At 45.7% G+C, this 17,808-nt stretch overlaps 1 protein-coding gene across 4 annotated transcripts in view; it reads right to left on the minus strand.

Annotated features, from left to right (window-relative positions):
• mprip (myosin phosphatase Rho interacting protein) overlaps positions 1 to 17,808 on the minus strand; it is a 50,879-nt gene that overhangs the window by 24,075 nt on the left and 8,996 nt on the right. For all 4 annotated transcript variants that reach the window (XM_036142558.1, XM_036142559.1, XM_012864090.3 and 1 more), the window contains exons 4-9: positions 8,671 to 8,822; positions 8,511 to 8,595; positions 8,253 to 8,424; positions 7,070 to 7,496; positions 1,789 to 1,915; positions 791 to 898 (exon numbers count right to left, since the gene is read on the minus strand). In XM_036142558.1, coding sequence (XP_035998451.1) covers positions 791 to 898; positions 1,789 to 1,915; positions 7,070 to 7,496; positions 8,253 to 8,424; positions 8,511 to 8,595; positions 8,671 to 8,822 — 1,071 coding nt within the window. The remainder of the gene's footprint in view (positions 1 to 790; positions 899 to 1,788; positions 1,916 to 7,069; positions 7,497 to 8,252; positions 8,425 to 8,510; positions 8,596 to 8,670; positions 8,823 to 17,808) is intronic.

Genomic DNA, 17,808 nt, shown 5'->3' on the forward strand with positions numbered 1-17,808 from the left:
CAGACCAGTTTGGAACAGCAGATTGAGAAGACATGGAGTTACTTACTCACCCCTTTAGATTAAATCCAGGTAGGTGTCATATCTGTGCTGTTTTGTTGCTACGCCAGTCTGGGGTCAGACTGCTGCAACCTAGAATTGGTCATGTGACCTAGAGCTGTGTCTAGGTCACATGACCCTTTCAGCGACGGAGCCAACCCTCCCAAGTTACATAGAGGAGTTTTTCAGAAGGGCAGCCTGCTTTGAGCATTTATACACGCCTAGTGCTGCATGTATTGACCTGAAGAATAAGGTAAAATATCTCAAACTGAGCTAATGTTTGGCTCAAAGCTTTCACGGTGCGGCTTTAAAGAAATTAAACAAAACTGTCAAATTATCCTGTTTTTTTGCAGGTAGAAACACAAAAGAACGTTAACAGGCTTACAGCAGGAATCGCCACAGAACAACAACAACAATAATAATAGGTATTGTGGTTAGGTTTAGTCAGGCAATCTGACAGCAATTGCTTAAAAATGCTTTGATTGGGGTTAGATGGGGACAACCCAAGTAAACAACAAAACACCAGCATTTAACTATGGTCTAGTCACAGAAGAAGTCTTTACCTAAAACATACCCATATAAAATGTAACAAATTAAATTAATAAACAATCAATATATGACGTAAAGGTCTGCGATTTCCCCAAAGAGTTCCAGCTTTTAGTGAGTCAAGTTGTTGATATTGTGGGAAAACGTGGATTGGGACTGTAAATCACGTGGCTGTAAAGGATGCAACAGAGATAAACGAGACGCTCACCGTCATGACGGACTCTGTGGTCCTTCGATCCAAAGACTTGGCTCTCCTCAGGGGGGGCAGGGTGGAGGGAAAGTCCAGGCCCTCATGGTCATGGTCCTGCCTCTGCTCCTAAACAGCACACAGGTAACACAGTTTGCTTTACAGCACTGCAACTCAACTATCTGCAAAAGGAAGTTTAAATGTTCATGTAACCAATGGCAAGTAAAGATTGTTATGTGCCTCAAATATTTTCGTATTCATTATCAGTTTAGAAAGTGAGCTGAAACTATAACAATCAAGTCATGAGTAAAAAGAGCTGTAAACGTTAAAGAGGAAGGAGCCGCCTGCACCAGGTGAGCTGAGGGAGCACCACCTGGATGTGTTCATCACTGCTGTACATCTGGTGGAATCACAACCACTGTCCTCAGAGGTCGTGACGACTCCTGAGAGCAACAAAGAAACCAGAAACACATCACAGGCGTCCCTGGTGGAACGTGGGTGGAAAATATAAGTCAGCTCTCTGAATCCCTGTGAGAACTCACAGCATTACTTGTTGTGCATACCAGCAGTCTGCGCAGCTTTATCGGTGTTTGTTTGTGCCATTTTCACTGGTGCATGACTAACAGAGATCTGGGGCCAGGACAATCAGCGTTACTGGGCCGGATCTCTGCGCTGCTGAAGTCAGCTTTCGAAGTCAGTGCAGAGGTCCGGGATGGGAAAGGGAAGTGTAATCATCAGGGGAATCTCACCAAAGAATGGAAACTTGAAATAAATACAGCATTTACTGCCGACCTCTGACCTATAAGCAAAACAAAGAGCTGGCAGAAAGGGACAAAAATGGAAAGAAGGAGGAAAACTGAAAAGACAGGAGAGGAGAAGCACTGGGAAAGCTGGTAGTAGGACTGGAAAGGAAAAGAGAGACGGTGCTGGTGGGTTCTCTCCTGAGCCTGCTCGTCTTCTGCCATGTGATGATGCTCAGGATCGTAGTTTATCAACCTCCCAGCTCCTACTGCCGTTACCTCTCTGCAGAGCCGTCGGTGCTCGCTGCGGCCCTGTCTGGCTCCACGTCTCTCCGTCTCCTCCACCTCCATTTTCTCTGGATTCTCCAGCTCCAAGGCCTCCAACTTCTCAATAACACCGGAGCGACTGAAAGCAGACACACACACACACTCTCTTCACTCAAACATAAAAACCACTGCTGGAGCTGTTCATAGAGCAGCTGATCTGATCACTGCTTCTGCACATCTCTGGTTTTAATGATCACTTAAAATGTGAAAAGTCACACACTCTGAAAAAGCAAAGACACAGATTAAGGTCGATGGTTTCTTCTCTATGGCATTGCTCACCGATCATTAAACTCCATCTATTTAATCCATTTACACATCAAGGGGTTATCTATCTACAGGCCCCTGAATAAACAACTAATCTTCCCTTTCTAGATGCAAAGACAAGAAGTAGAGCTGTGCAACATGCCGAGGTGCAATCGTCCTAAAATGATCAGTTTGTGCTAAATCACAAATACAAAGCACTGGCTGTTTATTTCAATAGCCATGCATTAACATACAGATTACCTAAAGCCATTTCTACGGCTTTGGGTCTCCGGAGAACCCAACTGAGAACGATAGGGGAACTTTCTCAGGAGAGGCTGGGCAGCTAAGGGCATTTTGACACACGGAGGACCTAGAACAACAGCTAAAGCACTGCGGGCCTCATTCGCCTTAGCTAAAGTCCCTGCTTCAGAGTAAGAGACAGACTGGAAGAAGATGGCATCCATGACGGACTTCCAAGGCCAGGAACCCTGCTATCCACTGTTCAAAGCTCACAATGACCGGGGCAAGCTGGTAACTGTGTGTGGACCGGTCCAGATTACTCTGGAAAGCCGTCATATCGACCAAAGTTCCTCACATCAGCCTCTACAAATCCATAGAAATACAGCTCACCCCCCACCAGGGGAGAAAAACAATTGCGACGCTGATTAGGCCGTGGCAGGAAGCTTAAACCTGCCGGCGGGGAGGAGGGATTTGTTGTTTTTATGGGATTGGAGTTTCAGCACCAGTTGCTTAGAACCTTGGCCGAGGTAGTGAAGTAAACAAAACAGGCCATTGTGAGCTGCGCCGCAACGTATTATGTAAAGGCCCAGGTCCGTTTGAGAGTAATGAGAGCCACACACTGCTTCGGCCATTAGAAAAAAAAAGGGCCAAAACAGACACATTGATTGTCAAAAGAAGATCAAAGAAAGAGGAAGAACACGCCGTCCCTGGTCCCGACTGCGCAAATAAACACAGGACTTCCTAAACGCTGACATGATTCAAAAGATCCAGCAGCGGAAATCAACAAGGGATCTTGGCCTTTAAATGCATGTGGGTGGAAAGTCAAGTTGACCGCAGATGCTCGTTTTCCAGTCGCTTCTTTCTTACAGCACACAGATTTGACCAACTGTGATCAAGCTTCCCTAAGTGACTGCTACAAAAGGTAAATACTATAACTCATCCTGACGCGAGTCATCATTGGCCGTGGTGGAAACCCCGGTTTTTGATGGAGACTGCAGCCCTGATGCGTCTCACAGGAACGATCAGAGCCGGACCACAGATCCGAGAACGGCCTACTCTCACATCTGCAATCGTCCTCAATCTGTGACACAATGTTCGGACACGCGCCCACACAGGCCTTTTGTTCGCTGACAGCGATCTCCGTATCGCAGCGGAAGGGGCCGGTGGGAAATACTGTATAACTCTAGCCTACATGATGCCCTTATTTGGGGACTTTTAGGCTAAAGCTGCTGTCCTTAAATGGGAAGAAACGAGCGGGGAACAGAGTGGGGCCTCACGCCCACCGATCCACTTCCTTTTGTTTTTTAAACATCGACTGCATGATGATTGAATGAAAATCCTGACTACTGTATATCAAATTTGATCAACCACGTGAAGAAGAGCCTGGAAGGCTGGAATTGATCTGGTGTCTGTACCAGCACAAAGAAATATAATAACTATTAAATGATCGTCCTGATTATTGCTGTCCTCCTTAAACTGGGACTTGGAGACGTGTAAGGATGTCTGGGAATGTGCCACGCTCCTGTCTACATTATCAGGTCCAGCAGGTTCCAAGAGCTCATAAGGTTGAACCGGAGCGACTCTGCTTCAAGCGTTTAGCCTCACGTTATTTGCCAAAGTTTCAGTCTTGTGTTTTAGTTGCTGACTGAACAAACGGCAAACACAGCTCTGTGGGAAAATGTCATTTATTTTCCACAAGCTTCTTACACGTTTGTGCTTCCTTGAACTTGATTTTAGGGACCAGACTGATGAAAACAGCCAAGCCAAATGTCATCCCTCAGTAACAGCTTCCACACCGCAGAGTCTTGTTCTTTATGCCATTTATATATCGCTAATTTGACTTTGAGCCACAGATTAAAGTTCAAATAGAAAACCGCATACCTATAGTTTCTCATTTGATAGTATGTACAAAATTAAATACATCACAAGTGAAAAACAAACAAAAAAAATCCAGCATTTTGTTGTTTATAGCATAAAATAATTCACTAAGATACCAGACGACGCAAAATTCCTCATTCAGTCATGTGACCCACAGTCTTGGCCACGAGGAGGCGCTGTAGGATGCCGTGACGTCAGTTTAGTCAAACACGATATCAGGAAATAGTCATTTTACATAGCGAGTCAATATTTATTCACCTTTGTGATGGATTTTTTAACCTTAAACGAGGACAAATACGAAGCTAGCCAATTGGATGTTAAAAACGAAGCGTGCTGTGTCCGGCCATGAGCAGATAGTTAGGTGTGAACACCAGGACGACAGTGAGGGAAGTGGAGAGGGGAGTAGTAGCGATGATGATGATGATGATGATGCTAGTAGGCAGCATGGCAGGGATGGGGGTTCAACAGGGGTAGAGCTACCCAGCCTTTCCGGATCCAAATTTAACGCAAAACCGGGTCCGTCGGATAATTAAACAATCCTTTCCCCGATCCAAAGCCACTCTTACAATTGGCAGCAGTACAATAGACCAATGTAATGACTTTTTAACGATCCTTTCAGAGTGCTTAACGCGTGAAGTAGCGGTTCTCGACACGCTCGAGGATGTTTGACTACACTGGAGGCGACCGGCATACTGTAAAATTCTCGCGATTTTTATTACTTGGAACATTTTTATCGCGATATCGATCAGCCACAAAGAAGAAAAAAAAACATAATCTACCATCACACACGATAAAACTGCTCAGACACACTCTTTCTGATCTCGCGAGCTTTCAAGGTTTCACTCGCAGATCAGTCTGGCTACTCTCCGTTAAAGATCATTTGGAGCCGTTCACCAAACGAACGTCCAATCAGCGTTGGCTTTGAGGCGGGTTGAGGTGTGACGCAACCGGAAGCGCGACAGTTCAGTCTAAAGAACATGGCGGCTTCAGCTGATGAAACTAGTGTTAGCGTGGCTATCGAGCAAGTTTTATCGGAATTACAGAGTATTTCTTTGCTGAGCTAACGAGCCTTTACCTGCAGCAGCAAGAGTAGCTTGGCTTGTGGTTGTGTTTTCGTCGTCACTTGTAACAGAGCGACGACGAATCTGATTGGTTCATTTGGCCCGTCTATCACCAACATAGGCCAATCAGCTAACCAGTATTTTCGCCCCTTCCCAAAATTACTTCAATGGAAGGTTTCCAGATGGATATGCGGAGCAAATCTATCTGGCGGAGTCAGGTAAAGGATGACCAGCCGCTAAATCTAGTAGAACAGTGTAACTAACAGGCTGGCCTTCAGTAGAGTACCGGGTGGTTGAGCTTTAGTTTTCACGTCATAACTCTTTGCGTTTTTTAGAGTAAAACTAACACGGAATAGCAATATTTGTCCATATTGCCAGCAAGGGAAAGGTGTAGTAGCTTTCTTTCAGATGCACCAGTTGAGGGACGGCTGTGTCACTTTAAGCTAAATCTGTCGCTTTTAAACCTTAACTTTGTTGCATTTCTTAAAATCAAGGAAAGTGACCCAAGGCTGCACATAAGAGACTAAAACCTCAAAGTACACGGCATCTTCTTCTGTTCCCCTCAGTGGCGAACGCTGACCACTCACGTTCCACCTTTATTACCCTTTAGCCTGGCACAAGCACAGGGATCTAAACTGGCTGTGAGAGGGGAGACAGACCCACTTCCTGTCACTTCACCCACTCGCTACTGGACGTGTTTAAAATCTTCCACTCTCTGGTGTGCGTGGGGAGCCTTTAATCACTGAGCGGACGGTGAGGAACCTGGGTGTTTATTCAGTCTGGGTTTGCAGAGAAAGCCCAGAACCAAAGCAACGGAGGAAGGTGATGGGGAGAGATCACTCTTGGGTCGACACGTCTTCATGTGATGAAATGCAGCCTTTTCACTTGTCTCCCATTAAAACCACGTCAGTTTGAGAGAGTGTTTAAGAACACATCAAAGCCTGGTGCGTCTCTGTTCTGTGTGCAGACATGTCTTTAAAAGGATAAGCCGGTAGCTCGAGCATTTTCAGACCCGCGTCAGCAGAACAGAGCCGGCATTCTAAGAAAGCGGTCCAGTAAATGTTTGATTCAGAGAGATTAGAGGCTTCACCTGTCGGCGAGCACGCTGGGGTCTTATGCCACCTGCATAATCCGCTAGCGCTTTCATTGATTAGCTGGCGTGCAAAAATGCAACTCTGATCAAGTAAAACAGACTCAGTGATTAAATCAAACTGCAAATGTTCCAAACACAGCTCATCAGGGTGGGATGAAGGGGCATTGCTATCAGCTCTATGTATTGTCCCAGTTAAAGCAACTTTGTTTAATCATCATGCTTCATGCACTGCAAAAACTAGAAATAAGTAAAAATAAGTAATAAAAAATAAGTAAGTAAGTAAAAATGTTCTTAAAATGAGTGTATTTGTCCTTGATTTGAGCAGGTAAATAAGACTATTTGCCAATGGAATGAGATTTTTGCACTTAAAATAGGAACAATTCATCTCCATCATCTTATTTCAAAGGCAGGATGTCTAATTATCTTATTTTAGGGGTCAAAATACTCATTCCATTGGCAGATAATCTTATATACCTGCTCAAATCAAGGATAAATACACTCACTTTAAGAACATTTTACTTATTTTTAGATCCGTTTTTGCAGTGTATACGTCATATTAACTGAAACACAAATCTAAAGCCTTAAGTCTAACACCAATGGCTGCCAGCTAAGAGTTTTCAGAACAAAAAGGAAGAAGTTAAAGCAGCTGTAAACAACATATCAGAAGCTGGAAAGAACTATCTGAGCAGAGCATCTGTGAAAGAAGAGCGTGACGGACCTTCTCTCGGGACTGAGGACGGCCTCCCTCTCCTGCCTGTCGGGGCTCCTGAAGCGGCTCCTCTTCTCGGCTTTTCTGGCCTCCACTTCCAGCCGGCGGGAGCGCGGCGCGTCGTGGTGGCCGCTCCGGTGGGCCGCCGGGTGGCTGTCGGTGCTGGTGACCGTGCTGCCGCTGGCGTCCGAGTCCAGGGAGCTGACCGAGCCGCTGATGTGGGAGCCGTTGGAGAGCAGGGAGCTGCCGGAGGGGAAGGGGTCGCTGGGCGCCGGGGACAGGCAGCGCGGAACCCCCCCCAAGCTGGAGCAGGAGCCGGTCGGGGAAAGGGGGCCGCCGGGGGCCTGGGGAGCGGAGCCATGCAGCGGCAGGCTGCTGCGGTCCACTTCGTCGCCGTTCACTGACCCGCCGTCAGAGCCAATAGGCACACAGTCACCTGATGGAGAGGGAGGGAAGACGGTCATGAGAGGTTCCTACATGTCATTCATGTCCAGCTGTTTGTGTTCGAATGTCAATGTGGGGCCATTATGAGGTCAAAACTTTACACATGGAAGCTCAACAAAACAAAGAGCAAAGATTGACTTCTAGTCAACGGAACAGGAATCGAGTCTGGAAACAGCAGACCGGCTTAAATGGGAGGCACTTTCACTTTGATGAGACTGCTGATGTAATCTGCGTGGTTTGTGTTGATTTGTATCTGACTTAGAGGATGGGCCTCCCTGTCCTTAAAAACAGCAGCGGTCCAACTGCAGGTTGCTCAAGCCTCCAGAGCTGACAGACACCCATGGATAGGTGTCGAAACGTTCTCAGAAAGAACGGAGCGAATGTTCGGTTGCCTCCGATTGCCTCTGAAAAGCTGGACAGGCAAGTGTGGAAATACAAATCCTCTACCCTGTGGTTTCACACTAACCTGAAACCTGGACAATCCCAGAGTTTCCAGACTGTGCAGGAACTCAAAGAGTTTTGCAGATTGTTCACACGCTGCTCCGTTTGATAAAACCGGTTCTAATTTCTCGTGCTTAAATTCATTAGTGTCAAAGCTGACTCACATTTGGCATTTGGACAATTACCTGAGGCTCCAAAAAAATGATCGTTCTATTAGTCTGTAGCGCTTCATGGTATTTTCAAAGCGGTGATCAACCCGATAATTAGAGTAAGAAGAAATAAAGTAGTGTTGTAGGCGTAAACGTACCTGCAGAGGGCGGAGGCGAGCCCAGCGGCTGGTCAGCAGCCGCCCAGGCCGCTGCACTCTCGGCCTCCCGCTGGTTCAGCTCTTCCTGCCAGATGATGGAGCTGGAGTCCGGAGCCTTGTCTGCTTCGGGGATCCCAGAACCGGTGACGGCTACCTTGGCCGGTCCTGGCTCCTGGGCGGGAACAGGTGCGGGAGAAAGTGTTTGACCTGGTGGTGGACTGCTACGCTCCGACAGGGCAAAGCGTGTGAAAACCTTACCTGGGAGGTGGTGGGCTCTACTTTTCGTTTCTTTTTCTGGTTCTGCTTGTTGGTGCGGGGGTATACGATCAGCTGTTCGCTCCACCTGCAGGAAGACAAAACCAATTTACCCGACGCCTGCGTGCTACCGCCCTACACACCCGAGGAGTGATTCAGTTACCCGTTGATGATCTCTTTATTCTCTCCTCTGATGAAGTACTCCTGGTCGGGCGTGATGATGCACAGCGAGTTCTTCTGGCCCGTCTTGGGCTCGGCGTCGACGACGTCTGTGCAGAGGTTCATGTTGACCGTGCCCTGAGGCAGCGTGCTTGGCTGGAGGACACACAGCAGGAAGAGTTAAGCCTTCAGAGCAGGGGGATATTAGACGCTACATGTGAGGAGCAAGATAAACACGTAGATGTGGGAACGATTCTAACGGGATGGCTCTGGTTTGGTTTCCCACATGTCCATGTTTGGATTCTGGATGGGCGAGTGCCCGACTAAACACCGATATCTCTGGTATCACATTCCAAAGTGTTCAAAATTCAGGCGGAGAAAACCTAAGAGGAAGCGGGCCTCGGAGATTCATCACGGTTTCCCAGGCAGCCCTGCTCAGTCGGAGAACAAACTCAGTGAGAAGAGGAGGAAAGACGGACTCAGAACGCCAGAGCAAACAGGTTCTGCGCCTGAGGTCAGTGGAGGAGACGTTGCTGGAAGCGTTCGGCGAACCAGCATCAGGAGAAGCCGCTGAGCGTTTTCTGAGCATCCGCTCAGAATCCCCGCTGCTTTCTTATCAGTCTGGACCGTGTGTCTTTTTCCAGATGTTAGGCAGGTGCTCGGCCTCCTTACAGCTCCTTTTAAGGAGAAGGAGCACAGATCCAGCTTTATTAAGATCTGCGTGCAAACCCCCAGGAGCCGCCGGATAAGGAAAGTACAAAACGTCACACTGAAAACTCCCTTTATCAGCCAGAAACGAAGCGATAATAAGAGTGAACGGACGACAAGAATCAATGATGGTCTAAAAGAAGTGAAGGAAAAAAATCTGATGCCGCTCTGAACGTCAGACATTTGCAACACCAGAAGAAGCCTTTTCTTACTGTGCAGCTGTAAGGAAGAAAGCCCAAGTCAACCAGGAAGTAAAAGTATTTGATGAAATCCTTTAGCAGAACCATCGATTCTCTCCTGCTGCTTTTACAGCTGCCGATACAAGCAGATAACGTACGATCACGGCGTACGGCATCGCTGTTCTGCACGATTCATTACGGAATAAAAGATTTTTAATGGTGTCTTTATGTAAAACATTAGCTGCTATTTAGTAGCAGTGATTCACCGATCCTAGACACGTGGGATTAATGTTTCCAATTTTAGCCAACTCTTTAAAAACCAGCGTGGAAAGCATCCCTCTGGAAACTGCCATACATGAGCCGTAATTTACTTACATTAAGAGCCAAGCTAACGTCAGGCTCTGTGTAGTGAAAGAGACGTTGCTGTAAAACAGGGTTTAGTCAATTTAAAATAATCATTTAATCAAAATCGTGCCTGAATCACATTATCCTGAATCACACATATCGTAGCGATTAGCTTAATTAGCAATATCTTTTTCGTGCCTGAAAGAGTCCATAACAAAATACCTAAAATTGTAAAAATACCTAAAATTGTAAAAGTGCAAAATTGGGGAGAAGTGTATGAAGCCCATCTCTTTCTGGCTTTAATGAACAGCAGACATGCCTCTGTAGGAACCACCGCTTCCCTTATGGAGCTTCCCACATCACTGTCCGCCACTGGACTTAATTTTTTAATACCACACCGCCACTGAAAGAGAGAAAACCGAGTCGTCTTGCGGTAGTAGCCACCTTCCACAGCCAGACCTGGAGGGTACAGACCGGCCGTTTCCGACACGCGTCTCCAGTCAAGCTGAAAAAACTGGCAGATTTCTCCGAGCATTTTCGGTTATTTTTACCACGCAGTGAACTTCAGCTGCTTGTTTCTCTCCCCGGATTCATCATCTCAGCCAGAGTGTCTAAATATACTTATGTAACCTTTTAAAGGGGGAAATGAAATAGAAAACCTGGTAAAAACAAGATACCAATTTAAAAAAAAAAAAAAAAAAAGACTTTTCGAGGCCTTTTTGTCATGTGTTCTAATTTGACATAAAATACACCATTCAGAGCGCCACCAACTAATAAATTAATAAACAGAACCGACCCGGACATGTACGACCTTATAAAACGGCCTTCTGGCAGACACTTGGCCCTCAGATGCATTCGGCTGATATTTGTTGTTTGTTGTTTTTAAATAAAATTCTGATAATTTAGCAGCAGGTTTTGAAGAAAAGCAATAACGTGATGAATTGCTCTATTTTCCTAACACTCCAGTCCAGTGAGTCGTTGGTGTTTTAGCTCAAAGTTGGAGATCCCCTTGCTTATTACTGACAGTAAAATCACCTCCAGAAGCTCGCCGTCTGCAGTAAAGCATCAGATCCAAACGTTACGACCATTTCGTGTATTTAACGGAGACACGGTTGAGTATTCGGCTCCAGAACTGTCAACCACCTGAGATGAAGCAGATGTCGGGCTGACGCTGACGCTACGCTCCTATTTGTTGCCGTGAGGTGGAGCCTGAATTCCTGCAGTCCATCTGATCCCGCCGCTGTCAGCTCAGGAGACGGCCGTTGCTTAGAAACAGCTCTCTGCTGCTGGCACCTAAACAAAGGAGATGCGCCGGCCAGGACCACCGTTCAAACACGAACCATTTGTCCCAGGGTCTGATTTCTACACAACCGGGCCGGCTCTGTGTCGGCCTGCGAATCATAACCCTGCAAAGAGAACGCGTGTCCTCACAGAGATAGCAAGCCTTTGCATCAGAGGCATCCCTAAAATAAAACTGAAGTGATACAGTCGCATCAGACAGATGTTTTTTTTTTTTTTTTTTTAAATCAAAGAAAGGACAGTGAATGACAAATAATAAAAAGTTAGCAAAGGAACCGTAAAACCTGCGTGAAAACAAGGTGCGGCTTAGCTGGGGGACTAAGTGGAGTACACCCACTCTATAAATGATATAAATCCTCCAGGAGGCTTTTACAGGCTGAGCTAAAGGCCGCTTTAGCTCAGCGGGCTCTGGAGGGGAAGCTGCTGTTTTATAAGCAGGTTCATTCATCACAGCCACATCGATGGCCGAGAGCCTAAAAACAAAATAAGTTATTCTTATTTTTCAGACCCTGACGTAGGATTAAAGAAGCTTCTCCCTCAGCCCCTTCTCATGCTCATTGACCCTTCGAGCCTACCGCCTGAGGGAGGTCTCACTCAGTTTCCACTCTACAAGAAATGTAGAGTTGTGTCAGAGAGTTATCTGACACAACTCTACATTTCATATAGAGGTGAAGGACTCGCTAAACCGCTGCTGCTGCTGCTGCTGTGATATTGGAAAGCATCGCGATCAGCCCCGAGCGGCAGAGCTGGCCGTTTGGGAGGAATGTCTGGGTCTGGGGCACATCTGACGCTCCCTCTGTGGGTTTTTTAGGGGCTAACGCTCCCTTTCTCCAGCGCTCCCTGGTCCTGGGGGCTGCGAGCGAGCGCTGCTGTTCACCAAATAAGGGCATAGCAGGAGGAATGCTGCTTTAGATGGAAGAGCATCTTTCCCTCTTTTTTGCGGTGAAAATACTTTAGTTATGTGGGGCGAGCGGTCCAAATAGATCGGCGAAAAATAGCCAGAGACGTCATTGCTCAGTGGACCCTGCTCCATGTGTGGACTTAAGAGGCTTAGAGCATCTTAATGGGACGGGTTGGTCATAGAAGCACCTAGCTTAACTCGGACAGTTCTGCTAATAAAAGGGAAACTAACTACATTATACCTACGCCATACCCAGAGACGACTTAGTTTACTGGACATAAAACTGCTATGATTTGTGTCAACGTGTTCATTCCTTCCCATCTGTAAGGAAATACAGTTATCTATCTATCTATCTATCTATCTATATATATATATATAAATAAATCTATCAGCGTGGAGGTCTATTTTCGTCTCGAAGACAAAAACAGGAGGATAAATCCCACGGTTGAGAAACGGTTCACGGAAGCAGGAAGGGACTCGCTGCTACCCAAACTATAGCAAGGCTTCAGTGGTTCGCTCCTCCCCCACCGGCGGTCAGCTGCTCTACATTTGGCACTTTCTTCCAAGACACACAAGTCGGGCTGTTTGGAAGTATTCGGGGTTGGGAGAAACACAGATTTGAATGGTTTGGTGAACTTTATACGTCACTAACAGAGAGGGCGAACTGATCTAGAGGAGCAGTGAGCCAGTAATTAACCCGCTTGTATCTGCGTCGCTCAACCAAGAGTTAAAACGTTAATACGACACATATTCTGCTCAATGCATCCGTTTACTGCATATCTACAATGTTTGATCGGTGTTTATCCCACATTTTCGGTCTCAACATAAGAGTAAATGTTAGAGATTCCCTAGTTAACAATTAACGCTGAGGTTATTTTAAACAGCCGAGGGGAAAGTTTTCCGCTCGTACTTTAAATCGAAGCACTTAGATCATGTTGAAGAGTTGTTTCAAATGTCTAGGTCAACACCGTGACACCGTTTGCTTCAAGTAAACGTTCCCGTGCTGACTCATGCTTACCTTGGAAGGAAGTGACAACACATTGACTACACAGTTTTCAAGGAATGAATAGCCTGGAGCAGCTGCTCAGAAGCAGAGACATTTTGTTGCATCATGTTATCTCCAACTATAGAAGGATTTGTCAACAGAAAAGACGTGTTTTGTCTTTCATTTCTTCCTCTTTGGTATAAAAGCGTATTTATTTATTGCTGGTTGGTGGAAAGGACATGGTTGGGGGAAAAAAGGGGTTTCAATTGATCAGAACACCTTCTTGAGGTTGTTTTAGTTTGTTTGAACAACGAGCTGCTTTTATTGTATAGAGGAGACGTGGACTGGATATCCTGCAGTGCTCTGTGTCTGAGTTCAGCTTCTCAGAGCTCCTATCTTAGACTTAAAATTCCTACCTGGGAGTTTTAGCTTAAGAGCGATTCAGATCGCTGCTGAGAGCGACTGAGTAAAGAAATGACAGAAATGTTTCTTAGTGAGGAGGAGATTGACCCCTTTGCTAAGTGGGATGCTGTCTTTTAACAGCTTTTTCATACTATAAGATACAACTAAAATCCTTACATTTTCTAAACAATTGATGGTGTGCTTTTTATATATGATTACCACTGTGCTTACTGACTGATTTTAAGTGCTACTATGTGCTCAGAAATCTGTTAAAATGTGTAAGTACGACTTTGGTAAGTAACAAAGCCGCTATATGCTCAATGGACATTCAGAGCATTACGGTACACTGTGTCACTACATGATCAGACCACTGAGCTGTCTACAAGACTGCCTGACTGTAATGCAACAATAAACCTAGTAAGTTAATTCAATATAAAATCAAAGTTTATTTTCGACTTTATATGTTGGAAACAGGGCAGTGTCGTCCAAGTACTCTGTAATCCCAGCAGAGAGAGAGAGAGAGAGAGAGAGAGAGAGAGAGAGAGAGAGAGAGAGAGGTGTGTTCGCGGAGGGGAGGAGTGACATTACACACTTGGAAAGAATATTTAGTGTGTCTTAAAATGCGGTGTGCCTTACGGTCCGAAAAATATGGTACGAGAAAAAATAAAACACACAAATGTGCTCCTAGTAATCAAAAGGAGAAAATTTACCCGGTTAGAATGGATTAAGAAATCTGCGTCATGTTGATGAAATTTGAGCAAAATTAATCATCATACAGCATCGACGCACCTCATTTACATCCTCTATCATTTTGATTAGCTTATTATCTTTACTTGTCGTACTGGTAATTTTGTTACTTCATCTATTTGATATTAACGCTCACGCACCTGTCAGCATTTTACTGGGATTGCCTGCTTGTATATGTGGCTAAAACGAGCAACATAAAATGTCGCGGTGGAGAAAATCGAGGAGCGGCGCTTCTGCCCGCACAGCTCTGGGAGGAGAACAGAGGTGTTGAAAAGTAATTGGCCCCTGGATCACGGCGCAATTAGGCCGACTTCGAAGGGCGTAGCCACAGATCAATGCGCCTTTTTCTCTGCTTTTACACACCAGCCTGGAGAGTAAGAATTGCTCTGGCCAGCAATCAAAAGCCAGAGAGGAGAGGGCATCACACAAGCACACTTTACTTTTATGACCATTTAGGCTACTGACATAAAAAAAAAATACTTTCTCTCCTCTTTTATCTTGTCTAGCGTGTATTTATGTTTAGATTTTTCTGCAGCTCTGTCCATTTCTTAACCCGCCTGGCCGCTGAAACTGATTAATTTCCATCTATGGAAGTGATAAGGTTTATCTTATCTACATATTAGTAACTGTATCATTGTTAAAGAAGGTTATAGTCATAGTTTATGTGCTCATTTCCTCCTCTGTTTAAGTGGTGGATCAGCCAATCAACTCTCTCTGTTTCCACCATCTTCCCTACTTAAGACTACTACTTAATCTCACTAAAAGTCCTCACTACTCCTAACATTACATCACTTTAGGAGCTCTCTTAAGGCCTAAGATGCTTTGTGAATACGTTTTTTTACCGTATTTTCCTGAATTCTTTGGGAAAATTCAGGAAAATGTAAGACTTTTCCTAAAGTGACGTCACCAAGAGCTGATTTTAGGCTTAGTATTCTTTGTGAATCCAGGCACTGAGGTTTGTTCTGTCAACAAGCAACAACCTAGAATCTGTCTGAAAAGCTTCTGAAAGCCTCTGTGGGACACCTCGACCTTCATCACACCTTCTGTGCCCTCCACCTCTACTTGGAGGCCAGCGGGCAAACCTCAGAGAGCAGGCATCAGCTCTGAAGCTTTGAGACGGCTCTATCCTCGGGGTGTGGAGCACAAAGAGGCCGTTTCCCTGACCCGTATTTCCTGCCTTGGGGAGCAGATGAAAAGACCAAAGGACAATGTGGCGGACAGTTTTGGAAACTGTTGTTACAATGAGAGGAAAGCACAACTGCACACCGGCCTGGGTGTCACTGGAAACACATTGCACGGTGGAAACGCGCACACGCATTTTCCTAGTTTTCCTCCCATTGTCATCTAATAAGTCCCTGAACGCGACTCGTAGGGCCGCGCTGAAAGGCAAAGATGTGGTGAAGCTACGGCACGGCCCGGCTCATCTCTGCTCCTGTCACTTAGAGAAGGAGGCCAGCGCTCCTTCCCTAACACACAGCACAGAGGTTATAAGCGTTTATAGCAGGGGGCTAACAGCACCCCCCCCCCCCCCCCCCCAGCCCCATTGTTTGCACACAAGCAGCCTAATCTCCAGTCAGATCGGCTAGTATGGGTTTGGTCACCCGTGTCGCATTCCCTGGCGACACACTAGCTTCGCTAACAGAGCGTGTTCCTGCCATCAGCAGTGAGGGCCTGACCTCAGCTCCTGCTCTCACCAACATGTTTAACAAGTTTGGGGGGAAATTATTCCCATTCTGCAGCACCGCTGAGGTTGACAAGCACTTTCCGCTGAGTCGGCGCATTTTAAGCCCTGCTGATGTGGCGGCCTGCGTCGTTCTAAACTTGTTCTGTGACAGTCGCGTCGTCACAACGCCGGCCCAGATCGCCGCGGTGCGTTATCCAGCTGTGGCGTCTCTTCACAGCGCTAAACCAAGGCTAGAGGCAAAACGCCGGCGCCGTGAGGGAGCTGGGACCTGTCTGCGCTTCCAGTGGCTGCGTGGGCCCCATTACCAATCAGCTACCTGCATCCTCCACAGGCCCTACCAAACACGCTTTCTGCAAAGATGCTGAAGGCCAGCAACACTGAACGGAGCTGGGAATCGGGGTGGCCGATATGAAGAAAATCTAATATCACGATATCTTTGGGCTATATCACGATACACGATATATATCACAATATGTTTAAATAACCTTGAAAAACAAATGTTTTTAGCCACATAGTGCCGAAAGTTGCATCGGTATATCTCAAATTAACGTTTCAATTTTTTTTTGTTTGAAAAATTGATTGCAAGATAAAATGAATTAAAAATGTTTGATTTTAGCCATTTTTTCCCACCACAGCTGCACATAGAAGCTTTTCACAAATTACAATATTGTCACATTACAGCTCTTTCATGGACACAAAGTCATTTTAAGCATCGCGCGGAGGAAAACTTGAAATACATATTCGATATATCGCCCACCCCTAGCTGGGAAGCGTTGTCACGAGTCCAACGTCTCCCCACGCAGTGTTTCCTTCCAGCGGGCCACCCCGCTACTCCATCAGCCACGCTGATCTACCCGGCAGGATGTTCTCCCATTGATCTGGGGATGTAATCTCTATAACAGCTCTAAACAGAGAAATCGGTCTCACTGCTGCCAAGAAGAACGGCCCGCTTTTCCATCAGCTTTTAACACCTTTTTTTCCCTTCATTTTTCTCAAAAAGCTATATTAAAGAGATGGTTCTAAACACATTTACACAAACATTTGATCCCCAACGCATGGAGAAATGTTTCCTTTTTGCTCGTTATAGCATAACAAGTGTGACAAGCTTGTATTAAGAGGTTAACTGCGCTTCGGTGACCGGCCTGCAGTCGATTCATTAACGGATACGCTGCTCATTACTCAACTGTACTACCTTCAAGCTTTGACGAGAAGCGCTTCTTTAGTTTCCACAGCATGACTGATGATTGTTTTCACAGCTAGAAATAGTTAAAAAAGAAGAACTTTTCTTCTCTTTGTAAGAAGGCTGGAGGAAGATGTTTTCAGCCAGTTAACTATGATTTCTGTGGCACACTACATCTGTGACAATTAAGTTCAATAAGATACGAGGCAGCCATGTTGGATTTTCAGGCTGACAGCAGTGGGAAGCCTCCAGCTCCTCCGCCTGGACATCCAGCTCGAGCCAAACTGGATTCGTATTTATTAGAAATCTAAATGTCTGAGCAAAAATAAATTGAACAAATGATTAAAACTGCATCCTTTAAATAATTACACAATGGTAATGGATGAAGCTTTTCATCTGCTTTATGATTTTAGAAACAAATAGTAAAGTAAAGTGATGTGGAACTATGACGCTGTTTTGAAAGATGATTTAAACGTTGGTTTTGGGAGCAGTGGCTGGATTAAACTTCAGTAAAAGTGCTCTGTCTACCACGGCTATCAGCTGTATCCCCACTAGATGAAGAGATCATTTGCTGTCAAATGGCCAAAGACTGAAAAACATTCAGCCCTCTTTAGGATTCAGTCCCGTGAGACAAACCCAGAGTTCAAACGGTGCGTCCAGCTCTTCCTGAATTGACTACTACTTCTAAATCCGTAAATACTCCTTTATATTT

This window comes from Fundulus heteroclitus, chromosome 10 (genome assembly GCF_011125445.2).
Source record: "Fundulus heteroclitus isolate FHET01 chromosome 10, MU-UCD_Fhet_4.1, whole genome shotgun sequence".
NCBI classification, from domain to species: Eukaryota; Metazoa; Chordata; class Actinopteri; order Cyprinodontiformes; family Fundulidae; genus Fundulus; species Fundulus heteroclitus.